This window comes from Phyllostomus hastatus, unplaced genomic scaffold, assembly GCF_019186645.2.
Source record: "Phyllostomus hastatus isolate PE091 unplaced genomic scaffold, TTU_PhHast_1.1 phas_contig_80, whole genome shotgun sequence".
Taxonomy (NCBI): Eukaryota; Metazoa; Chordata; class Mammalia; order Chiroptera; family Phyllostomidae; genus Phyllostomus; species Phyllostomus hastatus.
The window spans coordinates 49859680-49886041 of record NW_025333960.1 but is presented as its reverse complement, the minus strand read 5'-3'; the positions used below and the strand labels follow the sequence as shown (position 1 = coordinate 49886041).

At 42.4% G+C, this 26362-nt stretch overlaps 1 protein-coding gene across 1 annotated transcript; it reads right to left on the bottom strand.

Moving 5' to 3' along the window:
- Positions 1-6968: 6968 nt before the first annotated feature.
- SERPINB7 (serpin family B member 7) lies at positions 6969-26147 on the bottom strand. Its single transcript, XM_045850218.1, has 7 exons — positions 25980-26147; positions 21333-21383; positions 20646-20762; positions 15124-15241; positions 12869-13011; positions 10029-10175; positions 6969-7965 (listed from the first exon to the last, which is right to left on the bottom strand). Exons 1-7 carry the CDS (start codon positions 26145-26147, stop codon positions 7567-7569), a joined length of 1143 nt encoding a protein of 380 aa, XP_045706174.1. The 3' UTR covers positions 6969-7566.
- Between the last annotated feature and the right edge of the window lie 215 nt (positions 26148-26362).

The window sequence follows — 26362 nt, the reverse complement described above, 5'->3', positions numbered from 1 at the left end:
GCCTCAGCGCACCATCCAAGGGCCACTGGGAAAAATATAGATGGGCACACAAAGTTTCTACTTTCCTTCCTCCTGTGATTCTTCTATAAACTGCTCAACTTATGAATTATAACTGCACACTTTATATAAGTGCCCAACTTTTTCTGTTGGCCACATGAAAAGACATCTTTGAGCACTGGCCAGTGTGGCTCAGTTCCTTGGAGCATCTTCCCGCAAACTGAAAGATCGTGGGTTCAATTCCAGGTCAGGGCACATACCTAGGCTGATGGTTCAGTCCCCGGTTGGGGTGCGCATGAGACGTGATGGATAAATGTATCTCTCTGACCTCAATGCTTCTCTCCCTCTCTCCCCCTCCCTTCCCCTCCCTCTATAACCAATTAGCGTGTCCTCCAGTGAGGATTAATAATAATAATAATAATAATAATAATAATATGCAATAGACATCATTGGAACCTGAGATCCTCCAATTCTGACAACATAAATTATAATTCCAGATGGTCCAATATAACAGTCTGCCTCAACTCAACTCAAAATTTTCATTATCGGGTATCCACAGAGATTGAATTTATATCCAAGTAACACAAAAGCAACGACCAACCAGTAAGGCTAAAAGAGGAAGCTCATGGTCGTGCTTTGAAAGTCATAAACTTTGACAAGCAGAAGCAGCGCATTCTAGTGTGTGGGTGTTTACTTGACTTAGGGGTTCTGCTTATTTTTTAAGTGGGCATTAGCACTGCAGTCAGTAGGCTGTAAGCGGTTACTTTAAATACCCCAGGTTTCTGCATGCCTAATCCTCAAGCCCAGAACCTTCCCTTGTGGCTGTGGCTGCAAAGACTCAGTGGTTTACCTGTCCCCGGCTGATGTCTGATGTCCTCGCTGGGTGAGCGGGTGACCATACTCAGGGCACCCTCAGCACGGGCACCTCAAGGACCTGGACCCCCGGCCCGTTCATGAAACCCACTTTCCAGTGTTCTCGCAGCCTCGTCGTCCACACGGCTTTGCTCTGGGACTCCAAATGCAAAAACTGAAACAGCAGAGCTAACACCTTCTTGTTCCTCCATGTAAGACAGGAAGTTTACTCGTATAGCCACCCCCCCCCAAGTTGCCCACATTGAGTCATTCAAACAAAAGCCAATTCACCTTCTCACAGAATCGCATATGATCATCATTGTGATGATTTCAAGGTGAAGAGCCCAAACAAAGTAGCTATTGAAGTACAAAGGATATTCTGTTTGTATTCAACTGTCCTTCTTTTGATGCCCCCAAGCTGTTAATTCACTTCAAAGAGCTGAGAAATATGCACCGCAAGATCTTATCAGGATAACCACTTTGGAAAGTCAAATGGGTCCTTTCAAGAATATAATTTAGGAATCTCTCCAACTCAAGTAAAATCAGACCAGTATGCCCGCATTGAGTTGCAGATTACAAATTAGCTAAGAATGTCACAGAGCGGAGTTCTACATAATGAGGCCATTTAAGGAAGTTTAGTTATGACTACAACCATATTTTATGTTTTTCTCTTTGAAAGGCTAGTTAACTGGTTAAAGGTATCTGTATTGTGTATGTCGACCAAATAGACCAGATTTTATTGTGAAATTAAAGATTCTGCTTTATTAACTGTTTCCTCTAGCGAGTCTGTTTGCTTTGGGCTATTTTTACCCCTTCAAGTATCTCTCTATGAACCCTGCTAAAACTGTCTTACCCCATTTTCCTTATACTGCAGCCCCGCAACTGGGCTGGTCCTTGAACGGACCTACAAGGGCTACTTAAAAATGAAGATTCTCAAGCACGTCTTGCAAATGCGAAGCTTCAGGAATGTGGCCCTGGAATCTCAAATTTAAAAAATGCTACATTCGCTGTTTATTTTGTGACTTCACTATTTGATGGCAATATTCTTTGGAAAGATAGTCCTAGATACTTACAGACGTGACTATTGTGTTTGGCTAGGGTATTCCATTTTTCCTTAAAGTCATTCACTATTTCTTTTGCTTGAAAAATCTTTATTTACAAGAATAAACCCTCTTTATTTTTACAATCAACCACAACAAATTTTAAAGTAACTGATAATTTCAAGCATTTGTTGGTAAAACATTTAAGAGAGTGAATACATTTGATAGCTTTGGGACTTAATTATAATGTACAGATCCACCCTTTCACATTAAATAGCATGTTCTGTTTTGGTTGCAGCCTGGAGTGGAGCACCCTTGTGGGCACTCAAAAAAGAAGTCAGAAAACTGAGGGTGGTGGGCAGAGCCCTCCTGGAACCTTTTATTTTGACGGGGAAGCTTTTCCACCAGCTCTGATTTGTTTCATAAGATCACACCCATTTCACATATAACCTGCCTGTATTTTCTTCTGAATATTTTTGTAAATTAATAAAATGTTCAATTACAGGTCACATCCAATATTTCATTAGTTTCGTGACCTGCCTCTTAATTCCAGGAATGTCTCACAGGTCTTCCGCATCACCTGACTTCACTCCCAGTCTGCAGGAAGCAAATCGCCTCACAATGAGTTAAGCTCAGGCCAAAGCCTAAACCTACTGTGAAAGCTTATCGAGGTCCATGTTTTACACCAGTCTTTCATTTTACAACTAGAGAGCTAAAAAATAACACATCTACTTTCAAAATAGGATAAAAGTACCATGGAGAATTTTGTTTTAAAGGTTCAATATTTTTTAAAGTGTCTTGTAAATCTAAACCTGTACTTTGTTGAGTATGTAAGGATAATCACTTGGAAATTAATTTTCCTACCAAGGCCAGAAATAATTTAATATGTTTTTAGGGAAAAAACTTTGAGGGTTACCTTTAAGAGAAAAGCAAATGGAATCATGAGTCTCCCTCACCCAACCTAAAGCCATAGTTGTGGTTTGGTCTCTCTGAAATGCACACTTCTAGGTCCCTCTGAAGGGGGTGCCACTAACCAGCATTTCTTAAAGAGCCAGTGCAATAGGTAACCTTAAGTGAAGGTGGATATTCTCTCGTGTTTAGAGTGGGTTTCTATGAAATCTCCATAACAAGAGGGGTTTGAAACCATCCCTTGCTTGTCTTCCAGGTACAACTACAAGCGTATGATGTTCCTTTTCTATCTGAAAAGCACTGTTGCCTCTCGTCCCAAAGAGCACCACAGCCAGGGTGGACAGTGGACGCAAGGGAGAGGAGGTGTTCTCAGTCACGTGGTCAGAGCTCATCTCTTTAAAAACGTCAGAGCAGAACTGTGTGTTTGCAGCACTGAGCGAGTCCACTTCTTTACCTGGGCTCTGGAACACCAAGGCAATCAACAACAACAAAAGCGTAGGTCCAGATACCACCACTTAACAGTCTAGCTCAAATTAGGAAAAGAGTTACTTCTATTTGGTAAAATCTAAACTGATCAAAAATGAGGCTTTGTGGAAGCAACAAGAACACAGATTTTGGAATCAAAATTCCAGCTGTCACATTCTATATTTACGACCACGGGCCTTTTTTTTTCCCCATTTTTCTAGTCTCTATTTTCTATTCTGCAACAGTGGCTAAGTAACAGGTTCCTTACAAGACTAGGGTGAGCATCAAATTACATAATGTCTATAATGTTTGTGTAACTGTGCCTGCGTTCAGTAGGCGGTCAAACATGTCAGTGAATATTTTCATTATTGTTGTTGTTGTTGTGTCAGCTTAGGTAAGTTCACTGGGTTAGATAATAACAAAAAAGTACCAGCTTATAGTTTTAATCCTAATAGACGCATGACCTCTCTGAGTTTTCCAAAATAGACAAAAGAACTGACTGAACGAGAGGGTAAGGACACAGCGGGCAAAGCCCATTCCCACCATCGCAGAAACATCTCAACGGACACGTCTCCCCCATGGCTTGGTGTTGCCATTAACACATATAATGGAGAGCATTGCTTTATATATATATATATTTTAAAGGGGGTAGAAATATAACTAAGCACATTAGAATCCCACAGAATTTTTATCCCACTTTCTTCTGTGAAACAGTTCTCCAGTATCTATCAAGAAAAGACGGAGCTTCCTGTTCTGGCGTCTGTGGGGCCGGCAGAACGCACCTGGGCTTGGGGCCTGCAGGAGGCTGTCCACCCACCACCACGCGGGGCTCAGAAGCCTCTCCGAAGGAGCCAGAACAATGGCACGGGGTGTTCGAGGAAGAAGCATTAGTCTGCCATTCCCGCCTTCCTTCCTTCTTTCCTGCACTAACCCTCCTTCACCCTGGGCAGTGTTCAGGGGACTGAGGCTAGAAGACAATAGGGAAAGCTCAGCATTTGTTTTTCAACCTGCTGCTTGGTGCAGGCAGGCAGGCCCTGGGACCCCTGCTGCTGTAGCATCATGTCCTGCGTCTCCCTTCGCGTGAGGGGTTATTGGGAAGAACCACCTGGAGTTGATGGCCTCGAGGGATTCACGCTGGGACTAGGGTGAAGGAAGACCCCTGGGTGCAAAATTTAAGGAAGCTCTGACTTTACATGTTGACTCTATGGTCTGCAACCCTGAACTTGGAAGTGAGCACCTCTTGAAAAATGAGCCACCCCACTGAGCAAAATTTAAGGAAGCACTTGTGCTCAGTCATACAAACACTAACTCCTGAGAATTAGCGCCTCCTTAAATTTTGCTCCCTTTGGAACTTGGCTTGCCTCACCTTACTCCTGACTCTGCTTGGGGTACCTGGTCAGGGTTTTGGATACAAGAGGCTGAAAGTCTATATTTCGGTGGCTGCACCATTATCTTACATTGCACTGCACACACCTTAAGGGGCTTCCATTAAGTTACTGGCATTAGAGTGAAACTCTCCCCGTCTGTCGTTGGCATAAATGGAGTATCTCAGTCTTAGGGAGGCCCAATGGTCTTAGGAAAATCTCTCGTTTGTCCTGATGTTCTAAAAGGGGAAAGAGACTCTATACGGTGAGGCTCCTCAGGAGCATCTAAAAAGAAAAACTCGTAATGGCTGGTTTTGAGTGATAACATAAATAGAAAAGTCATAATTCTTTTGTTGACGTAAGTTAAGAGAGTGTCTTGCCAGCATCCGGAGACCCAGCTGCCATGTCTCCAGGCCAAAGGGTGTGGTTCCAGTAAAGCAGCCTGAAGAATTCCTACACAGAGAAGAGCAAATTTAAATCATTTGGCTGGCAGAGTGGGTCACGTTTTATAGAAATGTTTCCACTTGCTTGGAAAGCTATCCATCTCTGCGCATTGACATGGAAGTCAAATCCTGTAAGACATCAGGGTATTTCTATTGCGTGTTGTCAGATAACTAAGAATGGAGTGGGGAGTGGGCAAGAAATGGGGCTGAGATGAGTTCAAGTTCACAAGAAAATAGAAGTAAATGTGTAGACCGAGACCTGTTTCTCAGCCTGTGAAGCACTTGACCCATTGGTTTGTTACCTCCTTGCTTAGCTGTTTACGAAGCCTGCGCTCTGGTAATTCACGGGGTTGCCCTGCACTCAAAACCCTGCCTCTGGCTATACCAGGTCATTCTACCTGATCCACAGAGTCCGAGAAAACATGTTTACTCTGCGGAAGGACAGCTAGTTGAAATAGCCTATCATGGGTTTTTATAACAGAGAGCTTTTGAATCAGACAAACTTGAGAATTAACATGAACTTTGCCTTTTGTCATACATGTGAGTAACTTATTTGACCTCTCTAAACCTACCGTATTTTGCGTTATATAATGTGCAACCACATTTTTGGCCCAAACTTTCAGGAAAAAAATCGTTTTAATTATTTAACTCAATTTTTTATGTGTTTATATTTAGAAACAAAACCAATGATCATATTCCAGGCTATTATATTTTGCATATGGATATTGTTATTGCTTCCTAGAGTTACACTTTCAATGCATTAGCATAAATAACAGAATTTAAAACATTTATATAGATACAGAATTAGGGCTACCCATGTACAATGTGCATCCTTATTTTTCCCTTAAAATTTTAGGCAAAAAAGTACACATTATACACAGCAAGATATGGAGATTATAAAATAGGGGTAATTGTAGAGACCCGACGAGGATGTTGTGAGTGTTAAATGTGATCATGAAAATGAAGACTTTAAACAGAAAAATTATTCAGAAATGTTTATCTTTCCTGCACCTTCGTAGGGATTATGGCTTTAACTTAAACAAGAGTCAGAGACTTGAGAAGAAAACTATCAGGTCCCCAAATTAATCCTACAAATGAGGGAACCGAAGTCTCCCTAAGAACAGGGTCTAGGAGCATGTCATTTTTGAATGGCCATCAGTGGGAATGGAGTTAATCAGAAAAACCAGTTTCTCTCTACCAAAAATATACCTGCAAAGATCTCTGAAGGACATCACAGTCATTTCAGTGTGGCAGGTCAGTAACCAAATTATTTCTGTAAGCAACTTCTCTACATCTTTCAGATTACATCTCACACTCATTCATTCATTCATTCATTCATGCCATAGTCATGGACTCCACAATATTTGTTGAAGGTCAAGTGTCTGCCAGGTCTAGGACTGAGCACCACAGAGCCATGCCTTAGGCTATTAGGAAGTTCAGCATGGTCTAGTGATTCTCAATTTATTTTTGATCTGTTCTGTTAAGCTACCTGTGACTTACTGTAAATATTCATGTATGCTAATCCTTTCCTCTTATGAATTTAAATTTCAGTATTTAAAATGAGCTCATCAGCCCATGCGAGTAGCTGTAAAAGTAATTTCCGTGTGTCGTGAATGAACAACATTTAACAAAATCAGATTTATGTTTGGAAAGCATTCTTTCTTTCTTTTTCCCTTGCTTGCTCGCCTATGCTGCCAGTCTCACCGTTGGTCACAGGAGAATGATCGCCCTGTGCAGTTCTGTTGCATTTCTTTCTTCTGACAAATGGAGAAAACACATGGAAACTACACAGCATGTGAAATAATATACTGGAGATAACAACTGACAACAGTTAAAAGATTTTAATATTTGAAAAAACTATGTACATATTAAGTCTCCATCAAGGAAAAGCCAAAACACATTCGCTCACTTGAAGGTATTAATGAAATATTTTGGTTGGCCCCAATCCCAAATCCTTTTTTTTTTTTTTTGCATTTAGAGACTGATTTCACATCGACATCAAAGTCAACTCAAATGTCTTCTTAGGTCAGCAAGGAAAAATTATCTCTCACCCTTATTTCTAGCAGCTGGGCTTACTTCTTAGATCATTTCCAGTAAAACTAGACTATCTGTGATACCTATAGAGTTTCGGAAAAGATCTCTAGGGCTGTTTCCCTGTTGCCATGACCAGTGGAGGACACGGCCACCGTTCCCAGATGTCAGGCCCAGATGCGCGCCTACGCAGCTGTGGGGCAGACTGGTAGAAGTGAGAGTGGGCAGAAAGACACTGACTTTATAAACAGGTGAGGCAGACGGTGGCAGAAATGCTAAGAGCAAGATCGGGATAATCCACCAGGTGTCTGAGAAGAGTCGAGTCACCAAAATCATCGCTGACCAATGTTAAAAAAAAAAGTGAACGGAAGGAAACACCACATGCTTCCCATTACACTATATCTATTCACTGGCGGCGGTTCCTTGACGTTGATGGGACTATCATAAGGGAAACCAATGGGATGGTCAAGGGCAAGAGACTTTGCCATTGAACAAGATGATGTCATTCTTCCTGATGACAAACAAGAATGGGTGATCAGCTCTGAACACTGTCGACTCGGGGAGCAGCTTCTCCACGATGCTGTTCCCGGAGACGGCGGCCGCCTCCGTGCCGTCCTCGTCCACCTCGATGTGTGACTTGTGCATCAGCTTCGACATATAGAGGCGGCCCCCTGACTCTATGCCCGAGAAATCAGCTCGGGACTCCTCGAAGATGTCTCTCAGCCCCAGGGCTTTCAAATGCCGTTTGATTTCATACTCCTTCTCTATCTTGAACTGAGGAAGAAACACTTTGACGTACCGGTGGCTCATTTTTCGTGGATTGGTCCATTTCATTAGGTTCTCAAAAGTCAGTTGGTTTTCAACCTGTAGGAACATGCGAAAGGCAATTCAGAACCATATGGTTAAGAAACAAATGAGAGAACTACAAAGATACGGTTTCCCATAATGATCCCCTCCTGGGTACTGTATTTATGGGTAAGTCCTGGAGGGTTTGGAAATGGGGAATGATGAAAACATACTTCAAGCACCCTTTAATGAATCACATGTTTAATTTCTCCTGCTATGACAACGGGTAACTGTATAATCGTGTTCCGGGGAGTTTCTCTTCTCGGCCCACATAGGGACATGTATAGAATTCAGGATTCAGAGGTCATCAGAGGGAGAAAAGAGCTCAGCAGTCAGTCATTTAAATCAGTGTTGCCTGACCATCTCCTCATCACAAAGACAGAAAATGGCAACGTTTGCACAGCTCACAGGAGTAAGCCAATGGCACGAACCCCGGAGGACCCGAGGCAAGCAACACAGAGCTCTGGAACACAGAGCTCTAGCCTCAAGGGCCCAGGTGATCCGTATCTCCCAGCACACCCACCCACGCTGTCAGCCAGGCTGGGATCCAAAGGGACTCTCCAGCTCAGCACGTGGGGATGACTGAAACTCAAAAGGATGTCGGGAGATTTGCCCACGGGGCACAGCTAGGAAACTTAACCACCCAGCTAGGAGCCCATGTCTCTCTCCAGCAGCATCTGCCCTTAAATGATTCCCATATTAAATTCACCAACGCCTGAGAATTAGTCATAGATTATTCCAGGCGTAGAATGGGAAGATTTTTTTTTCACTCACACGGTTTGCAGGTTTTATATATGAGCATTTGTTCTCAGATGAAGCCAGGCTCACTGGAATCCTAAATAGATTTTCACAGCTATTCAACCTTATCTGTATTCTTATCAAGAACCCAAACTTATGTAATCAAATTTAGTCTCATTCAAATTTTTGTGTGTGAATTATCCAGTTTAAAGTTAATCTGTCATAACTTTTTATTCCGAGTTAGAGTTTTTCCCTCATTTAGCCCACTGCAAAGCCAACTTCCCCAGCATTATTTAGTCACGGAGGATTATCCAGACACATGCACATGTACTAATCTGACCCACACAGTGAGCAAAATCTATTACAGAAAAAAACAACTTAGTCAATAAGTACCGGGACAAATCTATCTTTTCACTTACCTACTGCTTATTTTATCTAGGCTCCTCTTTCTATTATTACAGAATATTTGAAGTTAAAATAACTGATGTGTGCTAAAATCTCCTGGGTATAGATTGTCAAGTGAATAATTTAATAAGAGTATCAACACTTTATATCACCACACTTTCCATTTTTAAATGTCAACTTTATGACATTTCACTTGCTCTTCATTTCAAACAAGATAATATAACTGAAACACCTGGCACATAGTAGGTGCTCAATAAATAGTCCTTCTGGTTGGACGTACAAAGCAGGGGGATGAGATCTAGGCTTCTGGGAGTGCAGGCTGCAGACTGAGGTGGCCAAGCTCACGACAAGGAGGAGAGCACAAAGGGCTGAAAGAACAGGAAGATCTAAGATACAGAGATGATGCCTGGCTCACGTGGCCACCACCGTCTGCCCCTTGCACTGTGCTGCCAGGTTGCTTCTGGCTACATCAGTCACAGGGCAGTCCCTAGCCTTTGCTTTGCCTAGAGACGCAGCAGCACAGTGAGAGCACACATTTTAATTCTTAAAGGGCTAGGACTTCAAAACTTCATCACATCATTCCTGCCTGAAAATGTTTAGTCTGTCAAACTTTCAATAGACATGAAGGACAGTTTTCATGGCCAAAGGCAAAGAAGACAATAACTCGAGCCCCTGTCCTGCCGTAGCTGAGATAGACGAGGGCTCCAATATTACAACTATTTAAATAAAATTATGTTAATCAGGGGGGTAAGGTGATCTCGACACCTGTAACCATGCCTGCACATAGAAAGTACTCGTTAAATATTCACCAAATAAATGAGCAAGCAGGTAGTCTCTAATATTCCAACAACCCGAAATCTTAAAGCTGATGGATAAACACACAATTAACAATACCCTAACAGCCATCCCCACCAGTGAAAGCAGGAGTCACAACTTACCTGGGAGAGGTCACTCTCAGGTAGCATTACGTACATGCTTACTCCCCCATGATATCTGAGTTCAAGAACTTGCATGTTTGGGTCCTGAATGACGGACAGATTGAACATCCGCTCTTGATACATCATGGCAACTATTTTCCCAGGACACTGGAAGTCAAGTCACAAAATCGTGTTAATGAGCCCAACTTGTTTCACTCATTTACCAGGGATGAAAGGAAGAATGACTTCAGCTTCTGTTTACTTGCTCCCGAAGGTTCTTCCCGACAAGCTACTGATAGTGGTTGGGTCGGTGCACATCCCAGGAGTAACAGCACACACTTTCACTGCCCGAGCTTACAATTCCCCAGCTGTGTGACCTTGGGCAAGTCACTTCACCTCTCTGGGCCTCCACGTCCCAGCTGTCTAGTGAGTGTAACAACAGTCTCCACTGCACAGGATCATTGTAAGGGTTGTGAGAGCTAATACTACAGCTAGCACTTGGAACACTGCTTTGCACTGAGTATTTTATCTGAAAGTATCTGTATAATAACAAATAATCATTAAACAGCATTACAATTGAAAATGAATGCTCTAGATTTTTACTCTAGCCAAGGTAGAATACAGACTAGTACATCAAAATTGCATAATTTAAGAATAAAGTCTTATAAAAATATTCTTAATTCCTGTAAAATATTTGACACTATTGCTCAAGTTAACTTGGGGGAAACGCAGCAGCTCTAACCTTGAGGACACCGTCTGTGGATCTGGAAACACCACGGAGGCGTGCTAAACCATCCCTTTCCTAAAAGAGGGGGTGACTCTGCAAGCCTGTCACCTTGCCTGTCACATCTCCCTTCAGTGCAGGAAGTTCCAAAGCAGGAGGATAGGTTATTATCTGTGCTGGAACCAAAGGCTTCTCCCTCGGGAAAGGACCTCCGTTCTGACCAAGAGTTGGAAGCTCAGAAAGAACACAGCTGGAGCAGTGGAGGGGAAACAGCTCCTGCGTAGAGAGACAGGTCAGCCAAAGTGAGCCTGGTGCAAACGGGGCCGGCACAGCACGACCCCAGTCTTGCATTTCCACACCGGGTGACAACCGCACGGCAGCGTGATGCTGGAGAGAGGCTGAAACAAGGCTTCTTGGCAAAGAGGGCATTTCCCCAAAACTGACGTCATTGATAGAAAGTCTATAGTCTATTAGAAGCTATGCACTATAACTATAATATACGGTATGTAAGACAGGCAGGCAAATTATTTTTTAAACAGTTATTACAAACTGCAGAGGACAGGCCTGCTGCGTTTTCATCAAAGCAAATGAATCCACGAATGCAGCCCACTCTGCTAACAAGGCCAGCCCTGTCCCTAAAATGCTAGCACAGCCCAATGTCCTTCCTGTTGCAATGATACAGATAATGTCTCTAAAGACAGAGCTGCATTGTTATTAGGATTTATTATACCTTAAAAATATCTCTGTGCTCCTCTCTTTACTCCCCCAGAGACGCCTGCATGGTGAACTTGCCCCTCAGGCCTGTCGCTAGGACGCCGCTGTCGTCAGGGACTCGAGGCAGAGCTGGCTGCTGTCCATGCAAGAAGGTGCAGGGGGAAGTCACCAGAGCCAGCCTTGGGGTCACCCTGGCCCCGTCTACTCTGCACTCAAGTCTCCTCTCCCTCCTCTCAAATACCTTCCAGATGCCTTGCTCCTGCCACACTCCTGTGGTTCCGCCTGCGAGGCGGCCTCTGATGCCCCACCTCCCCACTGTCCGGTGACCTTTCATCTCCACCGGCCCCTAGCACTCCTGTGTCTTAGACTCCCCGTGTGGGGAAATGCAGAAACAGCCTTTCAGCGGCATTGCCCACTTGAAAAGTAAGACTGAGCGTGAAAGTTACATCTGAACTTCTTTACCTCAACCTAACAGACTGAGGGAAGGACAGACATACTAGATGAGAATTAATGGAACCCCTTTGCCCCCTGTGTGAGGTCTGCGGTGGTTAACGTGCCAAGACAAGGCAGCTTCTACGAGGCAAGGTGAGGACCCTGATGTGGTGTTTCTGACTCCAAGGCCTTTCTTTGATGTTCCTACTATACTCAGATTATTATGCACAAATGGGCTCAGAGAGAAAGAATATGTATTTTATGAAGGTGGTTTTAAATCAAAGAGAAATCAATGATGAAGTGGATATAACCGATACTCACAAATGGATAACTTCAGCAAACATAATTTTATGTTTCGTAAAAGAAAACATATACTTGCTTTGACTCAGGAAAAATCGCTGATAGTAAGTGACTCTGACTGTGCATCCCGCAGTTAGAATCATGAAAAATAAAACTTACACTCTTGTCATATTTTCTCCTTACAGGCCCCCTACCAGAGTATCTTCAGATAAATTCATACGTTATTACTGTTCTCAATTTCAAGTGTATTTTAAGAAATATCAATTTACAGGATGCCTCCCGTTGTATGTTTCCATAACCTGCATCAGCAGGAAAACAGAAAGTTTCTTTTGTCAACACTGGTCTGTGACAGGGGTGTCCAACCTTTTGGCGTCTCTGGGCCACACTGGAAGAAGAGGACTTGTCTTGGGCCGCCCATTAAATATATCCCTCCACGTAACCACAAAAAAAATCTCATAATGTTTTAAGTAAATTTATGATTTTATGTTAGGCCTCCTTCACAGCCATCCTGGGCTGCATGGGGCGCACGGGCCGGGCTGCCGTTTGGACCCCCTGTGCCTCTGATACTGTTAACACAGGAGAAAAATGAGGAAAGCGTGGGCGAACCCAGCATTTGTCTGTGTAAACACCACAATTGCCGTAAAGAAATACTGTCCTCAGAAACCCTTCCCCCGTGAAGTGGAGTCCACACCTGGGGAGACTTGAAGGGGCAGCGCATGGTGTCCCCCTTCGGGAAGGCAGACTCCCACTGGCCCTTGAAGTACACGGCGTTCACCAGCACCATCACCGCGGACGAGCTGAAGCTCTCGTCGCCGATGACATTCTTGATCTTGCCTTTTGAGAGATCAGTTGAGAAGAAAAGTTAGCGATTTAATGTACATTTCTTAAAAATTTAAGATGACATAAGCGTATTTCTCTTATCATGGAATTGTAACAATTATTATGTCTGTAGCAATCTATGAGCAGTGACTCTGTCCGGGACTCTTTAAATGCTTTCTGTGCAATACTTGGTTTACTCCTCACACAACCCCTGGGAAGGAGGCACTGTAATTGTTTCCGGCTCCTGTCAGAGAAACGGGGCAGGGGGAGGGTGAGTGATTTGTGCAAAATCCCACAGCAAGAAGTCCTGGCGAGAGGATTTGCATCCAGGAGACAGTGCCCAGACCCTCTCCCTGCTCACGGGCACCAGACGGCCTTTACTCGTGGATGAGGCCATAGCACTCTGTCCTGTTGGAAGAGCTAATTCCTTCCTTCATTCCACAGTCACGAGATTTTTGCTAAATGTCTTGCACTACATATTCTGGATCCTTGAGTCACACCAGTGAAAGACACAGGCCGTGCCATCCGTGCGCGCACACCCGCGTGCTGAGAGCAGAGCCGCGGGCGCGCTCAGTGTGCGGTGGGGTGGATGGGGCGGGGCGGGGCCGGGGCTGCAGGCACCCTCTCTGGGCCGGCCGCCTGCTGAGCTGAGGGACTGTTTGCTCAAAGACCTGGAAGCCGGGAAGAGCGAAATGCATCATGGACACCCTGATGCTACAGGAAGAGTGAAGCTGGAGAAGTTGGAGGCACGGGCCAGATAATAAAGAGCCTTCAGTGTCTGGTGAGAATTTGGGATGATCCTGAAGACAGTAGAGAATTATTGTTCATGATTCATTGGAAGACAAAAAAGGGCATGGTAATGACAGATCGGGTTTGTGTTTCAAGAGGATGGCTCTTGTCGTGTGTGGAAGATTGGAGGGGGAGAGGTGTGGCAATAAAAGCTAGGTGGGTTTACTAGGTGAGTGTTTCCCCAAATGGGTATTGAGTCAAAATGAGAATAATTACATATGTATATGTATATTAGCATGGAAAAAGAAGGAACAGCGATAATAAATGGTCCACATGGAGAAGAGTATTAGTAATCTGATACCTTTAGGTACTAAAGAGTAAATAGAAGCCCTCTTGGTTATTAGAAACGTAATTTCATGGTTTCTCTTGATGTGTGAATAGTAGATATTGGAAAAGTGTGGTGGCAGTGGTCAAAGTAGCCATCTGCGGACGTTCCGATGAATTAATGAGCAAGAGGAAAACTCAGACACTGTGTTCTTGCTCCCAGAGCCGATTGTATGCTGCAGAATGTTTGCATTTACCCATCCAAATCATGTGTCGTGTTTCTAACACAGAGCCAGGTAAGCAAATACACATGTATTGGTCTGAGTATAAAACAAAGCCAAGCCTTAGCTAGAGAAATGGCTAGCTTTGGAGTCGGCCGGTGAACATAACAACAAGGAATAGATTTCCTTATTTGCTTTGTACAGAACATTAGCTGTGATTCAATGGTGAGTTGTAAAAGTCACCAAAAAAAAAGATGTACTTCTTCTTGAAGGTACTACATGTGTGACATATACTATTTTGATTTAAAATTTTTTTAAATTAAAGTATGCATCCTTAGAAAAAGCAATGATATGAAATATATTTCTTAGACAGTAGGATGCTGTAATTTTAATAAGACCCTTCAGTCTAAGAAGGAACAGTAAGATGTGGGATTGGCCATTAGAATGAACTACGTTGTGATCATTAAAAATAATGTCCTGTGACCTACTCTTACACTTGTTCACTAACTGGACATACGATATTGAGGATAACTGAGTAAATTACTTTAACTTATCACTAATTTATGAAATGGCCATCGTAAAACCTCTTTGTCTCACAAGATTATTTCAAAATCAAATGGGATAACGTAATAGCCAAGACTTCTTAAAAGTATAAAACATTCCGATTATTAGGATGGCTCAACACCACATTGCAGACAAATACTAAAGCAATTTTAAATAACAACGATCATTACTTTGGATTAGGAAGTGCTGTTCCTTCTATATACGAAAGACTCCTAACTTGAACATTGACGGTTCTCAACCTTCACACATAACTGACAAATCTTGCAGAAAAATCAAGCATTGCACTCACCGTGTGTCTCATTTTCAACCCATTTATTCATTTTATATTTGCTGTCTTGTAAAGCATTTGTAAAGTCAACCCGTTCCACTTTGGCATGGTATAATTTCTCAGCACACTTAATATAGTCCTACAAATACAAATCATATACAGTTCTATAAGTAATATGCAGTTTTTACATTTACAAATCACCACCAGCTAAGCAAAATAAGAATGTATTCTTGAATTCGCCTCTTTATTTTCACTACTTTACTCAAGGATTCATTCCGGCCTCAAAGAGCAGGGAAATGCAGCTGGAAATCGGGAACGCGGGCCAGCCAGTGGGGGAGCTGGGCGGCTCCAGCACCCAGCCGAGTTTGAGTTTGTCTGGAATGGAGTGGGGAGGACCAACAGGGACAGTGGCTAATGCCCACCCCCGTGCTTTCACTGCTGCTCTCTCACCATAAATTCTGCATGAGCCTCCAAACTTGTGTCCCTTGTTCACGTCACCCCTTCCTACCTAAAACGTGTCAAGGCTGCTTTCTGCACTTATGATAAAGCCCAAATCCTGGCTTGCAAGGCTCTGCTGACCTGCACTCCCCTTCCCTCGTGTCTGGCCACTGTCCCCTGCATACTCTGCTCCCCAGCCAGAGCCGGCTGCAGGAAGCTCCTCGGAAGTGCTGTGCGTCGTGTCTCTCCGGAAGTCTTCGGACAGCATCCATCCTGCCTGCAGTGCCCCGCAGCCCCCATGGTTCTGCCTCACCCATTTGCCAGTTCCAAGCATAGATAGATGCCTCTCCCCGAGAGAAGTCTTCCCCGGGCCCCACCCCCTCCCCCATATCCTCCAATGATTTTTCAACTTCATTTTCTGACCAGCTGTTATCCCACTGCATCCTACTAACCTCTGAGCTTTCTGGAGCCCCTCACAACCCAGGAAACTCAGTGACGCCGGGACCATATATATCTTACCTGTTACTGTATTCCTAGCCCCTGGCACATAGTCGGGGCTCAACAAATATGGATTCTTTTGAATAAAAAGACATCATAGCAAGCTAATTTGGCAACACACCAGCAGTACGACAAATAGACACATATACATTTTGAGGGAAATATTTTCATAATTCGGCAAAATAAGATTCATTGCAAATCATGCCCTTGTGTGTATTGTCAAGGGAAAGCCTGATAAATTTTACAGGATTTCCAACCCTAATCCTGAGGGTTGGCTAGATATTCACACTCTGTCTGCAGGATGATATTACCTCTATAAAAAGGCTTTCTGTGTAGTTTCCATGAACAAGGCTCTTTTCATGTTCTCTACATCCATCCATCCATCCACCTATCCTTCTACTCTGACACTGGCTACAAAGAGTATTAAGAACCAGTCCCTGGCCAGAGAAGTTGATGAGTGCAGAGTGTCAGCACTTCCAGAAAATTCTAGAACAGCTTTGGGCCACCGAGAATTTGTGTGTATGTGTCTGTGTGTGTGTGTGATACATATAACTTTTGTTAGCCCAGCTAGTAGGTCTTGCCAATCTCCTTCAAGTGCTGTTGCTTATGTCCCTAAAAAGAGATACATGACAGAAAACTGCACTTGAACAACGATTACAATAAAAAAAGATTATACTGTCTGCAATAATAAAAAAGAGAGATACATGAAACATAAATGACAAGGAATCAAACTATTGAGATTAACTGTCAGTCCTCATGTTTACTGGCCTTTTAAAGATGTTCTTTTGTAAAATGCCAGTTCAGGATTTTCTGCCTGGCTGTTTGTGTTTTTCTTACTGTCTTGTCGGAATGTCTGGTTTGGATGTTGGTGCTCTCCTGCTTCCGTGTGCTGCAAATATGTTCAACCACCGTGGCTTGCCTTCCCGCGCTCTTCGTGATGTCCTTCAGTGAAACTAAATTCTTCATTCTAATGCCATCTCTCTCTCTGCTTCACCCTACATGATCAGTGCTCTATGTATCTTAAAACAGGGATTTAAAAAATCTTTGCTTCTCCAAGGTTTTTAGAATAATAGTTATCTCCTAACACTGTGTTGTTTCGCCATTCACATTCATGTCTATGATCCATCTGGAATTGATTTTTTTGTATACAGACAGGTGTCAACGGACATTTTTCTCTATGGATAGCCAGTTGAACCAAAGCCATTTATTACAAATTCCATCCCTTCCTTATCACTCTTCAGAGACATTTATCATGAATCAAGTGTCTCTGTATACGTCTGTTTCAGGATTTGCCACTGTGTTCCACTGATTTATTGTCTATCTTTGCAAAAATGCCAAAAATCTTAACTACTGTAGCTTTTAGACTTTAATTTTTCAGTAATATAAGTCCTCCGAGTTTTTTCCTTTCCTTCACCATTAAGTTTTCTTAATTCTTTACATTTCCATGTAAATTTTAAAATCAGCTCATCAATTTCTCCAAAATCACTTGTTTTGAATCTATAAATAAATAGATATCTTTATAATATTGTGCTCTATCCATAAACAAAATACATCGTTTGTTTTTAAATTCTTCTTTCTCTTTGCAGCTTTCTCATTTCTTGGACATATTTCATTATGTTTATTCCTGGTATCTGATGTTTTATAATGTCACTGTAGATGTTATTATTTTTTATTTTATTTTTAATTATGAATAAAGCATAGAAATACCAATAAGTTTATATGCTAACAGTACTAAATTCACTATTAAATCTAATAACTGACTTCTAAAATCTTTTAGATTTTCTATAAATACAATTGTTATCTGTGAACAATGATCATTTTATTTCCTCCTTCCCAATCCAAATACATGTTACTTTTTTTTCTTCCTGCCTGTGACCTCCAGTTCAATGTTCGTACTGGTTATGACTTCAGTAAAATGTTTATGGCGATGTTGCAGAAAACATACTCTTCTTGTTCCTGGTGCTAGGGCAGAAACATCTGGCATTTTACCAAGAATATTTTATATAGAAAATTCCCTTTCTAGCCCTGACCCATGCGGCATCATGTTTGGTTCAGCATCATCCGGCAAAGTGAAAGGTCGCCAGTTCAGCTCCTGCTCAGGGCATGTGCCCGGCTCGCGAGTTCAGTCCCCGGTGGGAGCATGTGCAAAGACAACCAACTGATCTTTCTCTCTCACGTCGATGTTTCTCTCCCTCTCTTTCTCCCTCCCTTGCTCCCTCTCTGAAAATAAATAAATTCTTTTAAAAAAAGAAATTCCCTTTCTAGATCAGGAGAGTTTTGTTTTCTGCATCTATGGAATCGATATTAAGTTCCTCTGCTTTAATCTCCCACTATGGGGAATTACATGTATTGGTCTTTAAATGTGAACTCAGCATTGAATCTCACAGTCGTCTCTGTCTCCCTGCTGTATCTGCGTGGTTCTTGGCTCTTGGTCCTGCTCTGGAAATGAACCAAGGCCATTGACTACTGATTGAAGATGGTACATTAATGCCCCTTCAGTTTGAGCTGTCACAACAAAACCATGCATACTTTCCATTTTCAATGCATATCAGAGATTCAGAATGACAAATTAAACTGTAAACGTTGAGAGCCATAAAGGCTATTTAGTAAAATTCTCTTATTTTATCAACAAGGGAACTGAGGTTTGTACATATCAGCTGACGACTGGAGAACAATATAGTGACAGAGCTAGGACTCAGGTAACTTGACTCTGCACCTGGCGCTCTCTTGATTCTACCCAAATGCCTTTGAAACAGTGGGTCTGTGGCTCAGTCCTTTGGGAGACCCTTTGGTTACACAGAGCACCGCAGGGCATTGGGTTAGAAAGAGTGTTTCTGACAGTTCTTGTCCTCCTACAGGCTATGGTTCTCCCTTCATCCCTTCAGAGACTGTCCCCTGCTGTCAGTGGTCTGGGTGATATTCTTCTCTGGGCTCTGCAAGGACGCAGTCACCTGGCTGAGTCGTTGAATTAAAGATTTTGACTATTGTGTCCCTGTAAGCAGAGGGGGCTGAGATTTCCCCATCTTGTGACCAAGAAAAAAGTTTTCTCTTTTTAAAAAAATTTAAAAAAATAAATGTCTTTCATAAATCAAAGTTTCATTATGGTATCATGATGCTTAGACTGTTCCTTATCTCTCACTTTCGAAAATATCTGATGGTCCTCAAGCTGTAGTGGGAAGAACGCCCTTTGAAGTGAAAACACCTGCGTGAATTCTGCATGCTAACCTTCAGTTCCCTCTACATTTAATGAAGATAAAGTACGTGGCTTTTGATTTGTAAAAACCAACTGCTCTATCAGCTTGACTATTAATCATCTTCATGTTAATAAACAATGAGCAGATTTTGTCTCCATTTTCCAAGGTCTTGTGCTTTACTGTGCTTCTAGGTGCATTGCTGTGCACACACACACCAAGGGCCAGACAAGGAACCACGCAAGTCTGCTATAAATAGTAGCAGGATAGACTCATCAACTCGCAGTTTAAGAGAGCTGGCAGTCCCTCGGGGACACAGCAGTGTGTGTGGCAATAGAGACACAACGTGTGGAGCCGAACATGCAGGGTAGCCCCTGTAACACTCGTCTAGGATTCTTTGGGGAAGATTACGAAACAAAGGGCCCTAATGCTTCCCAACTGGCAGGCTGCCAAAGGACTGGGGCGTGGTGTGGGGAGGGGCAAAGAATGTGAGTGGGAGACAGACAGAGGAGACAATAATGGCTGGGTGGAACACGGAGATCTGGGCAGATGCAAGTGGCAATGAGTCCGGAGATGTCACAGAATAGTTGTCTCTGGATTGGAGCATTAAAAGGGAGGACAAACATGCCCAGATAATCACAGCCGCTGTGTCTGCTTGCATGGCACTCACCAGTTTCTGGCTGGCTGGCACAGGGATGATGGCGCTAAAGTATGTGCTGCCCATGGCAACATGCAGAGTGCATTCTGCTCTGTTGGTCTTTGGATGATTACAGTACTATGGTAAATGAACTGATAATACAAACACCACATACTAATGCTGAAATTTAGTCTGCTGACCTCGAAAGAACCTACTCCCCACCTCCATGTCCAGCCTGAGCTGCTCCCCCGCCAATGGCTGGCCTCCTCGGGCTAAGGTGTCTTAATAGGAATTCTTCACAAATGATCTTACTGAAAAGACAAGTAATTCAGTGCTGCAAGGAGACATGAAAGGGCATGACTGGAAAAAAGTCCGCGAATTCAACACTGGAGAAATGAAACTACCCCGGCAGACACAAAGCTCAAAGAAAAAGTGGACAGACTTTTCCCCTGCTGCCCATGGACACCCTATGTGGGTGGTCTCCTTCCCCCCGCCCCCCCGCCCATGACAGCTCCTCATCACGGCCAGGAGACAAGCTCTCTATGGTTTTGCAGGGTGCTCACCTAGGGACCCCGAATATGTGGATCACTCAGGTGAAGTGGTACCTTAAAAACGGGTGATGGTATTTTGAATACACCTGAGAACATAATTAGTAATGATAGGAAAAATCACCTTTGTGTGGCTCAGTAGAAGGATAAAAGTCTTTATTCAGGTGCTGGATTAGACAAGACTCGGGCCCAGAGTGACAATAACCTTCTAAGACAGGAGACTGAACTTACCTCATGAAGGTCAAACACTTTTTCTGCGAAAACGCCATTGGCCATGCTGAGTTCGTAACCTTTGTGGGATGTGTTTATATCAGAGAGAAGTCTATGCAGTTGAGATTGGAGTCCTTGCTGTTATTAAAAAGACATATAAAATTTATTCTTGGACTGCAAATATATGAACATTCTTATTTATGTAGAACATAAAATATGTATCATATTATAAAAGACTTTAAAAATAAGAACACTATAGAAGCAGCAAACAATGCCAGATGAATCAACAGCTTCTTACTCTTTCTCACAATAGTGTCTGTAATCAAAGTGAATTAAAAGATTTACTACAATAAGTGATCGACCTCTGAATAAAATTATGAACAGAAGACAATGAATTTGGCTACCATGTGTACTAAATAATTCATTTTACCAATGTAAGTTGGCTGCGAATATCTAAGATAAAAGTAAAATATTTAGTTCTGCACAACCTTGCCTAAAGCTGGCTGGGCAAGAAAAATATTGGTAAATTAATAAATAACAAAGAAATTATCAAAAAATCATGTCTGAAATATTCACAATATGGAAATCTGAATAAACCATGTTCTTTTGTTTTTACAGGACAGCACATAATTCAATATATCAGTGAGACAAGAATTTTTCTAAATTTAGTCTTGCAGTCTGTTTTTCAAAAGAAAACATTGTCTTTACCTGAGCATTAGAAGAGTCTCCGTGTCCTGAGATTCTACTGATGCGGAGGACCTGCAAACAGGAGCAAAGAAAGCAGTTAGCAGACCATGCTCAACAAGAAGGGACCTGGCGAAACAAAACAAGGCGTGGAGAGTTCATTGGTAGAGTGTGTGTGAGTGTGTGAGTATGTGAGTGTGTGTGTGAGCCCATGGGCCAGGAATGAAATGTGTACTTCGTTGGTACTTTAATTGGTATAGGTGCAGCTGCCCTACTTACTTGCTTAAAACATGTGGCTCACTGGAGAAAGTACGAACTGGGAGAGTGAAATCAATGGCTACAAATGAAATGTGTTTAATTATTTTAGTTTCCTCCTTCTGGGGAGGTAATTTAATCATTACCCACTAATTAAACCTAGACAAGGATAAAAAGAGGTCAAATAAAAAATGAAAACTTTGGTTAATCACGTAGGAGGCAAAGTGGAGGCTAACCATGTAGGCACCAAAGTATAAGACAAAGTAGTTATTGACTATCTAGAAATTCCTAAAGCCGAAGCTACATTGGAACTTGGGATATATAATTTCTGATCCTGTGATTATTTGAAAGTAAGCAGTTTTAAGTTTTTCCTTTTTCACGGTGGCTCTCACAGCCCCACTAGTCTAACAACTGCTCTATGCCCAAGTCTTGAGTTTCTGTTGCACTTTATCCGAAGGCCCCTCAAACCCTTATGTCCACGGGATCTAAAATGAAAATTCTCCATGAGGGAGGGACAAAAGCGTACTACCCATACGACAACCACCTGCGCAAGTGACCAGGCCAGACGGTGTGCGTGCTGCCTCCCGGGCATGGGTGGACAGAACACAGGTAATCATGGACTCATTCAACGTATCCTCCTACCAATTGTTGGAATGGTATCAGTAGCCACCAGGCAATGGTGGATTTGTTTGACTGTCTCAGTTTGTGACTGTTAGAATCTCATTGGTTGGAGTTTTGTAGAAATACAGTATGAAGCTTTTCCTTGAGGGATCCTGTATGCTATATTTGAACCACACCTATAGAGAGCAGCAGGGGTAGGCAGAAGGGGAATTTAATTAAGCCAGTCAGTCTTGCTATTAGTGCCTCTGTGGGGGCTTTCAACATCAAGACTTCTGATCCCCAATTCAGAACACCACCTTACTGGCTATGGGAAAATGGAACAGCTCAGAAAGAAACATGAAAACTTAACAGGGTCGGGAGTACCACTCTTAGCTTTACCAGGTCAGAGATTTGGAACTTACTTCATTTCTACATCCTCGTAATCTTCAATAATAGTATGCAATGAAGTGAGAGATAGGTAAAATCAACAAGACAATTTAATATACAAATTAGAAGTTAATTTAAAATTACAAATGTGGTCTTTGCAGGCATCAAAGCACCCTTCTTGGCAGCCTTAGCACCATTTTTCCCTCTAATTCGATGATGTTGTGGTGTTTAAAGAACATCAGCCCCCTTTTTCATTTTGCTTGGGACAAGCATGGAGATTTGCAATGACTTAAAGAATATTGTAGTTATCTCTTCCCCATTGATAGAGTTGTGAGGGTCCTTGAACATCTGCTTCACAGTTTTGTGGTCGATTTCATTGTGACTATGACCCCTCTGTTGGTGAACATGGAGTTGGTCACTTGTCATTAAGAGAGAAAGGTTCAGTGGGGACCCCTCATTTCCATGGAATCATTTATCTTGTTGTTGCAAGGAGAGGAAATAAAAGAATGAGTCCTTATAACTTGGACGATGTCATTATAATTTTTTCATTCTGCATGATAACATTTATCTTAGAAACAGATGAAATTTACCTCTCAGTACCCCCAAAATGAAAATGAAAAGGTTGCAAACAGAAATTATCACCAATGATCACCTCAATAAACATGGAGGGGGAGAGAAGCACTGACCAGATGGTGCCCTTTAACTTGACCTTGACCTTGAACTTGAGTGGTCCTTATGTGTCTCTCCTCCCTTAGATGAGGAGTTGGGGATGGAAGGATCTAGTTCTATGAGCTTTGAAACAGCTCAGGGAGAAAGGTTTAACCAAAAGGAAGCCGAGAAAACATTGGAAGTCATAGTTATTATATGTAATCATGAGTAAAATATCAATGGCTTTGTGGGAAAACCGTTTGAACAATGCCTGCTCCTCAGAGTTTTAAACATTTTATTCACTACCCCCTAAAAAGAAGCTAATAATTAATGTGAAGCCTAGTAAAAAGGAAAAATTCCCCTCCCTTTTGGCCAAAACTCCTCCCTAATCAGACTTACTTTTTAAATCTCCTGTAGTCTTCTTTAAAAAAACAAAGTCTTAAAGTTACCATTGGATAGATTGGTATTTGGAATTATAGGGATGTACTAGAAAAACACCATACCACCATAATGTGCCAGCACTCAGAGATCCAAATGTGTTTTCTGAGCTAACTCTCGTGGAATCCAGATAATATCATAAAAATGATATGAATCTCCAGAAATCATACTTAACTTTTGAGAAAAGCTTTAATAAGTATCAATATTTAACATCACTCTTTGATTATTTCTAATTGTATTCCATTTTGATATTAATTTTGTTGTTTTCTTCTCACATTTCTAGTTGGCTTTTACTAGACCGGTACAATACTAAGGTGATACATATCTATTTTTATATATTTTTTTAATTCTAAGAAATTACAGACTAAGTGGTGAAACCACCATAGCTAAAGATGAATAATGATACTAGTAAATATTTAAATATGATAAATATTAAATGAAATTTCAAAGGGTACATTTACCATAATTCAAATTGCTAGGAATCCTATACTTTCACATGCCCTAGTGTTTCTATGTAGAAAAATTAAAATTTCTTTTTCTTGTTAGATGACTGGTAACATACTCAGATGATGGCAAAAAGAACAAAATTAAGGGTCTATACAATGTAAGAAGCTCCAGGATATGAGGATTGGGGGTAAAAACAGATACTGTGGGACACCTGGGTCCCAGTGGGCTTCCACATGCGTCTTCATGCCAAATGGCAAAACCATTGTATCTTCCCACAGAAGCGGTGGAAGGTCATATATTATAAGTCATATGCCATATATTATAAGTCATAAGTCATATAAGTCACATACAAGTCAAAAAGTCATAATGAATTTTTTGTATAACCTAATTGTGTTTTAGAAAATTTAAATTTGTATAATTTTAGATAATATGGTAATAAAAAACATGATTAAGGATACAAATCTATGATATATTCTATTTCAATGGAAATGTTATGTGAGAGAGAAAAAAGGGGCAAGAAGCTCAGATAAAGAGAAATAAATCTTTAAAAATCTGATATGAAAACCAGAAAGTCTGGTAATATTAGAGCTAAATAAAAATATAAGCCTGAATGCACAACCATGTAAATAAATACACTTTTCTGATTCTCTCCCCCAGATGGCAAGCAGCTCCCCGCTCCCTTCCACTCTGTGGACCCTCACTACCCAGGCCGACTCTGGACTTCCACACCGTTATCTGGTAAGGGAACCACACCTCATAGAAAGTAGCGGACCCCTCTTTGAGCTAAGAACATTCAAGAGAAGTCTAGAACATCTTGTTGTCCATAAGCAAAGCTATTTTAGAGTCTTTTGGAAGACTTTATTTAGTTTAATAATTTTTCCATGTATTTTCTTATTGTTGACCCTAATCTAGACGTCCCCCTCCCCCACCCCTTGCCACCACCCTCCACCGAGCCCCCGCCCCCCACCCCACCTATATCACATCGTTGTCTGTGCCCATGGGCCCTGCATATACGCATCTATGTTCTTGAGCTAGTTTAAAGGGGTTTGTACTGGCCCAACTGTGACCATTTGAGCATCAAAAAGAGAAAAGGCTCTTGGCCCATGGCGGTGCTTCAAAGAGACACATAGATGGAAGCCATAATGAGAGGGATCACTGGGTGAAAGGGGTGACGACAGCCACCACATGCATCCTGGACCTGGTGTCTCTACTGCTACCGAACTGTGATGGCAAATTCCTGAGAGAAGGGAGGGAAACCATGACCATTGACCTCCTGCACAGCCTGGCTCAGGGCGGTGTACAAGAGTGAGGGAATAGGCACTTTCTAAAGGCAGTGGTGACAATCTGATGGCCGACCACTGTAGCAGGCTGCTATTATCTAGAATGTTCTATTATGCCATTCGTGCCCAGTCCCCAGCGTCTAAACTAGGACTTCCTTGGCATCTCCTTGGAACTCTTCTTTCTCATCCATATTTATTCAAACACTGGTTCTCGAACTTTCCTGTGCACCTAGAGAGTTTATCAAAACAGGGATTGTGCTGGGCTCCAGCCTGTGATTTTTGACTGGGTCTGGGGGAGGCCCAAGCCTCCAGCTTGGATTTTTGCATTTAGAAATTTGCATTTCTAACAAGCTCTCCAGCAGATGCTGTTGGTGCTGGTCTGGGAAACACACTTCAAGAACCTATCCCAAGAACAAGAACCAAAGCCGCAGTTCTAGAAATATTCTTGCTGTCTCCCAGCTGCCAAACAAGGCCTGCGAGCTGCGTGCATTCTTCACATCTGGAGAGGGACTCGCTGACCAGCCCTCACTTCCCTGGGACCAGTGCCCTCAACTGTTTTCTGGGGGAGAACCAGCTGCCCTGGGGACTAACTGCAGGAGCCGCAGCTGAGACTGACCTTGTCCATCTGAGCAGCACAGTCACCCCGCGCCCCCAAGCGGACCACGGCCAGGGCTGTGAAGATGCTGAGAGAGGAAAAGAACACATTTCCACCTCCGTGATTGCTATCCATCTCTCGGAAGAGGTTGAAGCCGAAGTCTGCATTCACTGCAGCAAGGGAGGCCATCGTGAAACGGAGTGCCACCTGGAGAAGAATGAAGACATGAAATACATTCCGAGGGCATTTTCCGCCAATGTCATGGGTTTTATATTCTTCTACTTTCTAAACGCTTCATTTCTTCAGCCTTGGATGTAACCATAAATAACTTAGAACAACAAAAAATGTTCCTTTGCTCCAGTATTCTTGTTGCCAACATGCTAAAACTACCTCTACTGGCAACA

Bases quoted from the DNA above. Each gene is read 5' to 3' on its own strand.
- SERPINB7 (XM_045850218.1), bottom strand. From the start codon at position 26,147: ATGGCCTCCCTTGCTGCAGTGAATGCAGACTTCGGCTTCAACCTCTTC. The intron at 15,242-20,645 runs GTAAGTTCAGTC...TTGTATTTGTAG, and splicing joins AAGTGTTTGACCTTCATGAG to GACTATATTAAGTGTGCTGA. The intron at 10,176-12,868 runs GTGTGGACTCCA...CTTGACTTCCAG, and splicing joins GCCCCTTCAAGTCTCCCCAG to TGTCCTGGGAAAATAGTTGC.